Source organism: Oncorhynchus tshawytscha, unplaced genomic scaffold (genome assembly GCF_018296145.1).
Source record: "Oncorhynchus tshawytscha isolate Ot180627B unplaced genomic scaffold, Otsh_v2.0 Un_contig_4972_pilon_pilon, whole genome shotgun sequence".
Taxonomy (NCBI): Eukaryota; Metazoa; Chordata; class Actinopteri; order Salmoniformes; family Salmonidae; genus Oncorhynchus; species Oncorhynchus tshawytscha.
This window is the reverse complement of record NW_024609780.1, coordinates 284,570-297,500: the sequence shown is the minus strand read 5'-3', so window position 1 is coordinate 297,500 and position 12,931 is coordinate 284,570. Positions and strand designations below refer to the sequence as shown.

The following is a 12,931-nucleotide window of genomic DNA, read 5'->3' as shown; positions in this document are numbered from 1 at the left end:
CCAGACAGGATTGTGTCGAGGCACAGATCTGGAGAAGGGCCTTGGTCAGGGAGGTGACCAAGAACCCGATAGTCACTCTGACAGAGCTCTAGAGTTCCTCTGTGGAGATTGGAGAACCTTCCAGAAGGACAACCGTCTCTGTAACACTCCACCAATCAGGCCTTTATGGTAGAGTGGCCAGATTCTCTGGTCTGATGAAACAAGGATGGAATCTTTGGCCTGAATGCCAAGTGTCAAGTCTGGAGGAAACCTGGCACCATCCCTATACGATGTTGCATGGTGGTGGCAGCATCATGCTGTGGGGATGTTTTTCAGCGGCAGGGACTGGGAGACTAGTCAGGATGGAGGGAAAGATGAACAGTGGAAAGTGCTCAGGTCCTCGGACTGGGGCGAAGGATCACCTTCCAACAGGACAACGACCCTAGGCACACAGCCAAGACAACGCAGGAGTGGCTTCAGGACAAGTCTCTGAATGTTCATCAGTGGCCCAGCCAGAGCCCGGACTTGAACCCGATCGAACATCTCTGAAGAGACCTGAAAATAGCTGTCCAGCGATGCTCACCATCCAACCTGACAGAGCTTGAGAGGATCTGCAGAGAAGAATGGGAGAAACTCCCCAAATACAGATGTGCCAAGCGTGTAGCGTCATACCCAAGAACACTCTGTAATCGCTGCCAAAGGTGCTTCAACAAAGTACAGAGTAAACGGTCTGAATACTTATGAAAATGGGATATTTCTGTTTTTAATAAATTAGCAAACATTTCTTAAAAACATTTTTTTGCTTTGTCATTATGGGGTATTGTGTGTAGACTGAAGGAGAAAAATAACCATTTAATCCATTTTAGAATAAGGCTGTAACGTAACAAAATGTGTAATAAGTCAAGAGGTCTGAATACATTCTGAAGGCCCTGTATGTCTAAACATCATAATATATAGCTTGTCTTTGTATTTACATACCAAAGGTAAGGGGATATGTATGTGACTGTGTCTTAGTTGTAAATGACAACTGGTTCTCAACTGGCCTACCTGGTTAAATAAAGGTGAAATTTAAAAAAAAATACATTAAAAAAATACTCGCAAATGGGTTTTGCCTCGGATCTGTACAATTCAGATGTGTCTGTTGTCTTCTCAGAGCTGCTTCCTACTGCCTTTCTACAGTAATCCCCCTAACTCCCCTAAATACTCCTTCCTACTGCCTTTCTACAGTAATCCCCCTAACTCCCCTAAATACTCCTTCCTACTGCCTTTCTACAGTAATCCCCCTAACTCCCCTAAATACTCCTTCCTACTGCCTTTCTACAGTAATCCCCCTAACTCCCCTAAATACTCCTTCCTACTGCCTTTCTACAGTAATACCCCTAACTCCCCTAAATACTCCTTCCTACTGCCTTTCTACAGTAATACCCCTAACTCCCCTAAATACTCCTTCCTACTGCCTTTCTACAGTAATACCCCTAACTCCCCTAAATACTCCTTCCTACTGCCTTTCTACAGTAATACCCTAACTCCCCTAAATACTCCTTCCTACTGCCTTTCTACAGTAATACCCCTAACTCCCCTAAATACTCCTTCCTACTGCCTTTCTACAGTAATCCCCTAACTCCCTAAATACTCCTTCCTACTGCCTTTCTACAGTAATACCCCCTAACTCCCTAAATACTCCTTCCTACTGCCTTTCTCCCTAAAGTAATACCCCTAACTCCCCTAAATACTCCTTCCTACTGCCTTTCTACAGTAATACCCCTAACTCCCCTAAATACTCCTTCCTACTGCCTTTCTACAGTAATACCCTAACTCCCCTAAATACCCTACTGCCTTTCTACAGTAATCCCCTAACTCCCCTAAATGCTCCTTCCTACTGCCTTTCTACAGTAATACCCCTAACTCCCCTAAATACTCCTTCCTACTGCCTTTCTACAGTAATACCCCTAACTCCCCTAAATACTCCTTCCTACTGCCTTTCTACAGTAATACCCCTAACTCCCTAAATACTCCTTCCTACTGCCTTTCTACAGTAATCCCCCTAACTCCCTAAATACTCCTTCCTACTGCCTTTCTACAGTAATACCCCTAACTCCCTAAATACTCCTTCCTACTGCCTTTCTACAGTAATACCCCTAACTCCCCTAAATACTCCTTCCTACTGCCTTTCTACAGTAATACCCCTAACTCCCTAAATACTCCTTCCTACTGCCTTTCTACAGTAATACCCTAACTCCCTAAATACTCCTTCCTACTGCCTTTCTACAGTAATACCCCTAACTCCCTAAATACTCCTTCCTACTGCCTTTCTACAGTAATACCCTAACTCCCCTAAATACTCCTTCCTACTGCCTTTCTACAGTAATACCCCTAACTCCCTAAATACTCCTTCCTACTGCCTTTCTACAGTAATCCCCCTAACTCCCTAAATACTCCTTCCTACTGCCTTTCTACAGTAATAACCCCCTAACTCCCCTACTAAATACTCCTTCCTACTGCCTTTCTACAGTAATACCCCTAACTCCCCTAAATACTCCTTCCTACTGCCTTTCTACAGTAATAACCCCTAACTCCCCTTTCTAAATACTCCTTCCTACTGCCTTTCTACAGTAATACCCCTAACTCCCCTAAATACTCCTTCCTACTGCCTTTCTACAGTAATACCCCTAACTCCCTAAATACTCCTTCCTACTGCCTTTCTACAGTAATCCCCTAACTCCCCTAAATACTCCTTCCTACTGCCTTTCTACAGTAATACCCCTAACTCCCTAAATACTCCTTCCTACTGCCTTTCTACAGTAATACCCCTAACTCCCTAAATACTCCTTCCTACTGCCTTTCTACAGTAATACCCTAACTCCCTAAATACTCCTTCCTACTGCCTTTCTACAGTAATACCCCCTAACTCCCCTAAATACTCCTTCCTACTGCCTTTCTACAGTAATACCCCTAACTCCCCTAAATACTCCTTCCTACTGCCTTTCTACAGTAATACCCCTAACTCCCCTAAATACTCCTTCCTACTGCCTTTCTACAGTAATACCCCTAACTCCCCTAAATACTCCTTCCTACTGCCTTTCTACAGTAATACCCCTAACTCCCCTAAATACTCCTTCCTACTGCCTTTCTACAGTAATACCCCTAACTCCCCTAAATACTCCTTCCTACTGCCTTTCTACAGTAATACCCCTAACTCCCCTAAATACTCCTTCCTACTGCCTTTCTACAGTAATACCCCTAACTCCCCTAAATACTCCTTCCTACTGCCTTTCTACAGTAATACCCCTAACTCCCCTAAATACTCCTTCCTACTGCCTTTCTACAGTAATACCCCTAACTCCCCTAAATACTCCTTCCTACTGCCTTTCTACAGTAATACCCCTAACTCCCTAAATACTCCTTCCTACTGCCTTTCTACAGTAATACCCTAACTCCCTAAATACTCCTTCCTACTGCCTTTCTACAGTAATACCCCTAACTCCCCTAAATACTCCTTCCTACTGCCTTTCTACAGTAATACCCCTAACTCCCTAAATACTCCTTCCTACTGCCTTTCTACAGTAATACCCTAACTCCCCTAAATACTCCTTCCTACTGCCTTTCTACAGTAATACCCCTAACTCCCCTAAATACTCCTTCCTACTGCCTTTCTACAGTAATACCCCTAACTCCCCTAAATACTCCTTCCTACTGCCTTTCTACAGTAATACCCCCTAACTCCCTAAATACTCCTTCCTACTGCCTTTCTACAGTAATACCCCCCTAACTCCCTAAATACCCTTCCTACTGCCTTTCTACAGTAATACCCCTAACTCCCTAAATACTCCTTCCTACTGCCTTTCTACAGTAATACCCCTAACTCCCTAAATACTCCTTCCTACTGCCTTTCTACAGTAATACCCTAACTCCCCTAAATACTCCTTCCTACTGCCTTTCTACAGTAATACCCCTAACTCCCCTAAATACTCCTTCCTACTGCCTTTCTACAGTAATACCCCTAACTCCCTAAATACTCCTTCCTACTGCCTTTCTACAGTAATACCCCTAACTCCCCTAAATACTCCTTCCTACTGCCTTTCTACAGTAATACCCTAACTCCCCTAAATACTCCTTCCTACTGCCTTTCTGCCTTTCTACAGTAATACCCCTAACTCCCCTAAATACTCCTTCCTACTGCCTTTCTACAGTAATACCCCTAACTCCCTAAATACTCCTTCCTACTGCCTTTCTACAGTAATACCCTAACTCCCCTAAATACTCCTTCCTACTGCCTTTCTACAGTAATACCCCTAACTCCCCTAAATACTCCTTCCTACTGCCTTTCTACAGTAATACCCCTAACTCCCCTAAATACTCCTTCCTACTGCCTTTCTACAGTAATACCCTAACTCCCCTAAATACTCCTTCCTACTGCCTTTCTACAGTAATACCCCTAACTCCCTAAATACTCCTTCCTACTGCCTTTCTACAGTAATACCCCTAACTCCCCTAAATACTCCTTCCTACTGCCTTTCTACAGTAATACCCCTAACTCCCCTAAATACTCCTTCCTACTGCCTTTCTACAGTAACTCCCCTAAATACTCCTTCCTACTGCCTTTCTACAGTAACTCCCCTAAATACTCCTTCATACTGCCTTTCTACAGTAACTCCCCTAAATACTCCTTCATACTGCCTTTCTACAGTAACTCCCTAAATACTCCTTCATACTGCCTTTCTACAGTAACTCCCCTAAACACTCATTGTGTTTCACCTTGAGAACAGACTGTGTGTGATTTATTGTATTGGGATAGTGTGTTCTCCATCTTCAACATCCCCTTGTCACAATCCAGCTATAATTGGGCTAGCCCATGTGACCTACCTAGGCACTACTGACGTGAGGAGAGGAGGGGAGGGGATAGGAGAGGAGGGGAGGGGAGAGGAGAGGAGGGGAGGGGAGAGGAGAGGAGAGGAGCAGCGTCTTTGGGAATTGTCTTTCGTTTTCTCCCTCCTTTCTCTCCACCTGAAGGTGGAAAAGTAGGGTACCATCCACAGCAACATGTTCTGCCCTTATAGCAAACAGAGAAGAGGGGAAAGAGAAAGAAAGAGACAGGCCTTTTGTCGTGTGTGTGTGTGTGTGTGTGTGTGTGTGTGTGCAGGAGGCGAGCAGCAGCTTGGAGGAGTGGGAGCGCCTGATGAGGACGATGGGTTCGGGGGTCTCTGCCACGGACAACCCCTTCACTGAAGTCATGGGGCTCGTGACACGCATGTACAAACAGACCGCCATCGCTAAGGTACAGTGTATATACACACACAGGCACCTAACCCCCTCCTGGCCCAGAACTTCTGCACCGTTCTAGAAAAGGGTCTCTCTCTCTCTCTCTCTCTCTCTCTCTAGAGAGGTTGTTTGTTGAAGGGCGATGTCAAAAGGTGAGAAGCATGTTTTTTTCTTCTCCTCAGATGCAAGGCCCTCCCTCCCATAGGTTATTATGCTTCACATTACTCAGAGCGCATCGCCATGGGAACAGAGTGAAGGTCTGCCACCCCTTAGTGAAAGCATTCTGGCTGGCCATCATAACTCTGGACAGCCATAACTGTGGCCTTTCAATTTCTCTATTTTTTTTCGAAAGTAAACCTTTTCGACACAGCAGACCGAACCCAAATATAGCGGAACCTTTTCAAGGTGTTACTTCTAATGTGGTTGCCATGGTAACGCCACCAGGCAAGAATGTCAGCCGTTAACTTCCAGGTGACTTTAAGTGAAGGAAGCTGACTTGGTACGCAGGATACAAATGTTTTTCAACAGAAAACAGAAAACAAGCACAGATAGTACCTCCACCTGTTTCGCTCCGTTTTGGACCGTTTTACTTTTTGTTTGGTGTCTAACTGAACATGACCCAGGCTCCTCTGTAATAAGCATCCCGACACCAAGGTTAACAAAGCCTCAGACGGCCTCCGCCTGCTGAACGTAATCAACGGAGGAATCCTTCCTCACCGGTTGGCTTGTTTCGCTCCGTCTTGTTTGCTGATTGGTTCCTCTCAGTGTCCCTTCCTCCGCTTGATTAAAGTTCACCGTCGCTGTAGACGTGTCATCTTCCTGTCTCATTTCCTCGCCCTTTTGGTTGGCTGCCGCTACACACACTCTGACAGAAAATAACTTTTTGGAGGGGTGAGTGGATACACACACACACACACACACACACACACATCTTGTGTCACTTCTGAAGCGTATGTGAATGCCTGGCGAGTGGACCATGGATGCATCCCAAATGGCACCCTATTCCCTACATGGTGCCCTACTTTTAACCAGAGCGCTATGGGCCTTGGTCAAAAGTAGTGCACTACATAGGGAATAGGGTGTCATGTTGGGACCGAGTTTGGCAGTGTGAAAGGGGACAGGGTTTTTATTTTTACCCCGTCTACCAGCAGCAGCAGATGCTCCCAATTACCCAGAGACCCTGCTGCCTCTGATGATGGACTTTAAAGAGTGATAACATATCACTGCTTCAGTGGACAGGAAGTTTGTGTTGCACTAATTAAACTTCTGCAGAGTTAAAAGCAACCCAGCAACCCAGTAATGAGAAGTTCCCATTAGCAGATGGAGGAGGGGGCTTCTAGCTAGACCTGCTTAGACCTACTTTCATTATCCTCCCTCTGAGAGGAAAGGCCTTCTGATAATTAACAGTCCAAGTCTCTAGGTGAGCGAGGAGAGACTGGTGAGAGAGGTCTGAAGTCCAGGAGGAGTGTGGCATGTGGACAGCAGGACAGGACTGTCGATTGGGGGAACGTATATGTGGCCCTTCAAGACAAATATATGTGAAGTCTTGAGTATGTGTCTCATAGCAATTCATGATTCATTCCTTTCCTTCCTGTGGTTGATTTCCCCTGTATGGCCTTCGCATAGAGATGTATTCTAATATGTTGTTGTTGCATTTCTATTGGCCCCTCTGTGGTCTCCTCCTATAGGCCGGAGCAGTGAAAGACTACATAAAGATGCTGCTGGAGACTGAGAAGTTAAAGTTCCTGGTGTTCGCTCATCACCTGACCATGCTACAGGCATGTACCGAGGCTGTCATCGAAGCCAAGGTAACGGTTGTTCACTCATCACAACTAATGGACACGCACACCTCTCCCACTGTTCAGCAGCCCCTCTGTCACAAACCCCCCACTAAGGGGCCTGTCCCTCTCCCTGACACAGCACACAGATGTGCCCTCAGGCACTTTCCCAGACCTGTCAAACTATTATGGAGATTGTTCCATACCTGTCTTCAAATCCTAAACCACTTAAAGGTTGAGGAAGTTACTCTAGAAGCTAGCACATTCATTACTTACCAACAACTGCTGCAAATTCCACTAAAACTACATCACATATTGAAGTTGACATTTCTTCTGTTGTCTAACAACACTTTCATGAATCTAGGAAAGTTGTGTGGTTCAGAGTGCAGTATTTTGTTGTTTTATAGTGAAACATGTTTGCTAGCTAAGTACGATTTCAGCTAATAGGGAAAAGTATCTAACAAAATAACTATACTGAACAAAAATCTAAAGCAACATGCAACAATTTCAAATATTTGACTGAGTTACATAACCCTGATGTTGTCGTCACAGCCCTGTAAGGACCATGATTCCCAGGCGTGGGGGTCATAGACTGTCACTGTTTACACAACGCCAGTGAGTTCCACCCTGTAGCTGCAGGTAACCTAGCGGTTCAGAGCATTGGGCCAGTAACCAAAAGGTTCCAAAACCCGAGCGGACGAGGTGAAAAATCTGTCGATCTGCCCTTGAGCAAGGCACTTAACCCAAATTACTCCTGTAAGTCCCTCTGGGTAAGAGCGTCGGCTAAATGAATAAAATGTAGATGCCCTGTGTGTGTTTGGCTCTGAGTGCAGAACGGCAGATACAGTGGAGACAGCAGCAGATACATGTTAGTGTTGTGTATATGTGTGCTTTCCCCTCAAGTCTATACATACTAGTGTTGTGTATATGTGTGCTTTCCCCTCAAGTCTATACATACTAGTGTTGTGTATATGTGTGCTTTCCCCTCAAGTCTATACATACTAGTGTTGTGTATATGTGTGCTTTCCCCTCAAGTCTATACATACTAGTGTTGTGTATATGTGTGCTTTCCCCTCAAGTCTATACATACTAGTGTTGTGTATATGTTAGTGTTGTGTATATGTGTACTTTCCCCTCAAGTCTATACATACTAGTGTTGTGTATATGTGTGCTTTCCCCTCAAGTCTATACATGTTAGTGTTGTGTATATGTGTACTTTCCCCTCAAGTCTATACATACTAGTGTTGTGTATATGTTAGTGTTGTGTATATGTGTACTTTCCCCTCAAGTCTATACATACTAGTGTTGTGTATATGTTAGTGTTGTGTATATGTGTACTTTCCCCTCAAGTCTATACATGTTAGTGTTGTGTATATGTGTACTTTCCCCTCAAGTCTATACATACTAGTGTTGTGTATATGTGTGCTTTCCCCTCAAGTCTATACATGTTAGTGTTGTGTATATGTGTGCTTTCCCCTCAAGTCTATACATGTTAGTGTTGTGTATATGTGTGCTTTCCCCTCAAGTCTATACATACTAGTGTTGTGTATATGTGTGCTTTCCCCTCAAGTCTACATACTAGTGTTGTGTATATGTGTGCTTTCCCCTCAAGTCTATACATACTAGTGTTGTGTATATGTGTGCTTTCCCCTCAAGTCTATACATACTAGTGTTGTGTATATGTTAGTGTTGTGTATATGTGTGCTTTCCCCTCAAGTCTATACATGTTAGTGTTGTGTATATGTTAGTGTTGTGTATATGTGTGCTTTCCCCTCAAGTCTATACATACTAGTGTTGTGTATATGTGTGCTTTCCCCTCAAGTCTATACATGTTAGTGTTGTGTATATGTTAGTGTTGTGTATATGTGTGCTTTCCCCTCAAGTCTATACATACTAGTGTTGTGTATATGTTAGTGTTGTGTATATGTGTGCTTTCCCCTCAAGTCTATACATACTAGTGTTGTGTATATGTTAGTGTTGTGTATATGTGTGCTTTCTCCTCAAGTCTATACATACTAGTGTTGTGTATATGTTAGTGTTGTGTATATGTGTGCTTTCCCCTCAAGTCTATACATACTAGTGTTGTGTATATGTGTGCTTTCCCCTCAAGTCTATACATACTAGTGTTGTGTATATGTGTGCTTTCCCCTCAAGTCTATACATACTAGTGTTGTGTATATGTGTGCTTTCCCCTCAAGTCTATACATGTTAGTGTTGTGTATATGTGTACTTTCCCCTCAAGTCTATACATGTTAGTGTTGTGTATATGTGTACTTTCCCCTCAAGTCTATACATACTAGTGTTGTGTATATGTGTGCTTTCCCCTCAAGTCTATACATACTAGTGTTGTGTATATGTGTGCTTTCCCCTCAAGTCTATACATGTTAGTGTTGTGTATATGTTAGTGTTGTGTATATGTTAGTGTTGTGTATATGTGTGCTTTCCCCTCAAGTCTATACATGTTAGTGTTGTGTATATGTGTACTTTCCCCTCAAGTCTATACATGTTAGTGTTGTGTATATGTTAGTGTTGTGTATATGTTAGTGTTGTGTATATGTGTGCTTTCCCCTCAAGTCTATACATACTAGTGTTGTGTATATGTTAGTGTTGTGTATATGTTAGTGTTGTGTATATGTTAGTGTTGTGTATATGTGTGCTTTCCCCTCAAGTCTATACATACTAGTGTTGTGTATATGTGTACTTTCCCCTCAAGTCTATACATGTTAGTGTTGTGTATATGTGTGCTTTCCCCTCAAGTCTATACATGTTAGTGTTGTGTATATGTTAGTGTTGTGTATATGTGTGCTTTCCCCTCAAGTCTATACATGTTAGTGTTGTGTATATGTTAGTGTTGTGTATATGTTAGTGTTGTGTATATGTGTACTTTCCCCTCAAGTCTATACATGTTAGTGTTGTGTATATGTTAGTGTTGTGTATATGTGTGCTTTCCCCTCAAGTCTATACATGTTAGTGTTGTGTATATGTGTGCTTTCCCCTCAAGTCTATACATGTTAGTGTTGTGTATATGTTAGTGTTGTGTATATGTGTGCTTTCCCCTCAAGTCTATACATGTTAGTGTTGTGTATATGTGTGCTTTCCCCTCAAGTCTATACATGTTAGTGTTGTGTATATGTGTACTTTCCCCTCAAGTCTATACATGTTAGTGTTGTGTATATGTGTGCTTTCCCCTCAAGTCTATACATGTTAGTGTTGTGTATATGTTAGTGTTGTGTATATGTGTACTTTCCCCTCAAGTCTATACATACTAGTGTTGTGTATATGTGTACTTTCCCCTCAAGTCTATACATACTAGTGTTGTGTATATGTGTACTTTCCCCTCAAGTCTATACATACTAGTGTTGTGTATATGTTAGTGTTGTGTATATGTTAGTGTTGTGTATATGTGTACTTTCCCCTCAAGTCTATACATACTAGTGTTGTGTATATGTTAGTGTTGTGTATATGTGTACTTTCCCCTCAAGTCTATACATGTTAGTGTTGTGATATGTGTACTTTCCCCTCAAGTCTATACATGTTAGTGTTGTGTATATGTGTACTTTCCCCTCAAGTCTATACATACTAGTGTTGTGTATATGTGTGCTTTCCCCTCAAGTCTATACATGTTAGTGTTGTGTATATGTTAGTGTTGTGTATATGTTAGTGTTGTGTATATGTGTGCTTTCCCCTCAAGTCTATACATGTTAGTGTTGTGTATATGTTAGTGTTGTGTATATGTGTGCTTTCCCCTCAAGTCTATACATGTTAGTGTTGTGTATATGTTAGTGTTGTGTATATGTGTGCTTTCCCCTCAAGTCTATACATACTAGTGTTGTGTATATGTGTGCTTTCCCCTCAAGTCTATACATACTAGTGTTGTGTATATGTGTGCTTTCCCCTCAAGTCTATACATGTTAGTGTTGTGTATATGTTAGTGTTGTGTATATGTGTGCTTTCCCCTCAAGTCTATACATGTTAGTGTTGTGTATATGTTAGTGTTGTGTATGTGTGCTTTCCCCTCAAGTCTATACATGTTAGTGTTGTGTATATGTTAGTGTTGTGTATATGTGTACTTTCCCCTCAAGTCTATACATGTTAGTGTTGTGTATATGTTAGTGTTGTGTATATGTGTGCTTTCCCCTCAAGTCTATACATACTAGTGTTGTGTATATGTGTGCTTTCCCCTCAAGTCTATACATGTTAGTGTTGTGTATATGTTAGTGTTGTGTATATGTGTGCTTTCCCCTCAAGTCTATACATGTTAGTGTTGTGTATATGTGTGCTTTCCCCTCAAGTCTATACATACTAGTGTTGTGTATATGTGTGCTTTCCCCTCAAGTCTATACATGTTAGTGTTGTGTATATGTGTGCTTTCCCCTCAAGTCTATACATGTTAGTGTTGTGTATATGTTAGTGTTGTGTATATGTGTGCTTTCCCCTCAAGTCTATACATACTAGTGTTGTGTATATGTGTACTTTCCCCTCAAGTCTATACATACTAGTGTTGTGTATATGTGTACTTTCCCCTCAAGTCTATACATACTAGTGTTGTGTATATGTTAGTGTTGTGTATATGTTAGTGTTGTGTATATGTGTACTTTCCCCTCAAGTCTATACATACTAGTGTTGTGTATATGTTAGTGTTGTGTATATGTGTACTTTCCCCTCAAGTCTATACATACTAGTGTTGTGTATATGTTAGTGTTGTGTATATGTGTACTTTCCCCTCAAGTCTATACATGTTAGTGTTGTGTATATGTTAGTGTTGTGTATATGTGTGCTTTCCCCTCAAGTCTATACATACTAGTGTTGTGTATATGTTAGTGTTGTGTATATGTGTGCTTTCCCCTCAAGTCTATACATACTAGTGTTGTGTATATGTGTACTTTCCCCTCAAGTCTATACATACTAGTGTTGTGTATATGTTAGTGTTGTGTATATGTGTGCTTTCCCCTCAAGTCTATACATACTAGTGTTGTGTATATGTTAGTGTTGTGTATATGTGTGCTTTCCCCTCAAGTCTATACATACTAGTGTTGTGTATATGTTAGTGTTGTGTATATGTGTACTTTCCCCTCAAGTCTATACATGTTAGTGTTGTGTATATGTTAGTGTTGTGTATATGTGTGCTTTCCCCTCAAGTCTATACATACTAGTGTTGTGTATATGTTAGTGTTGTGTATATGTGTGCTTTCCCCTCAAGTCTATACATACTAGTGTTGTGTATATGTGTGCTTTCCCCTCAAGTCTATACATACTAGTGTTGTGTATATGTGTGCTTTCCCCTCAAGTCTATACATACTAGTGTTGTGTATATGTGTGCTTTCCCCTCAAGTCTATACATACTAGTGTTGTGTATATGTTAGTGTTGTGTATATGTGTGCTTTCCCCTCAAGTCTATACATACTAGTGTTGTGTATATGTGTGCTTTCCCCTCAAGTCTATACATACTAGTGTTGTGTATATGTGTGCTTTCCCCTCAAGTCTATACATGTTAGTGTTGTGTATATGTGTGCTTTCCCCTCAAGTCTATACATACTAGTGTTGTGTATATGTGTGCTTTCCCCTCAAGTCTATACATGTTAGTGTTGTGTATATGTGTGCTTTCCCCTCAAGTCTATACATGTTAGTGTTGTGTATATGTGTGCTTTCCCCTCAAGTCTATACATACTAGTGTTGTGTATATGTGTGCTTTCCCCTCAAGTCTATACATACTAGTGTTGTGTATATGTGTGCTTTCCCCTCAAGTCTATACATACTAGTGTTGTGTATATGTGTGCTTTCCCCTCAAGTCTATACATACTAGTGTTGTGTATATGTGTGCTTTCCCCTCAAGTCTATACATGTTAGTGTTGTGTATATGTGTGCTTTCCCCTCAAGTCTATACATACTAGTGTTGTGTATATGTTAGTGTTGTG

At 41.9% G+C, this 12,931-nt stretch overlaps 1 protein-coding gene across 1 annotated transcript in view; it reads left to right on the top strand.

The window, feature by feature from the left end:
- zranb3 (zinc finger, RAN-binding domain containing 3) overlaps window positions 1-12,931 on the top strand; it is a 74,425-nt gene that overhangs the window by 21,513 nt on the left and 39,981 nt on the right. Inside the window, exons 8-9 of the mRNA XM_042317989.1 lie at window positions 5,120-5,254; window positions 6,927-7,046. Coding sequence (XP_042173923.1) covers window positions 5,120-5,254; window positions 6,927-7,046 — 255 coding nt within the window. The remainder of the gene's footprint in view (window positions 1-5,119; window positions 5,255-6,926; window positions 7,047-12,931) is intronic.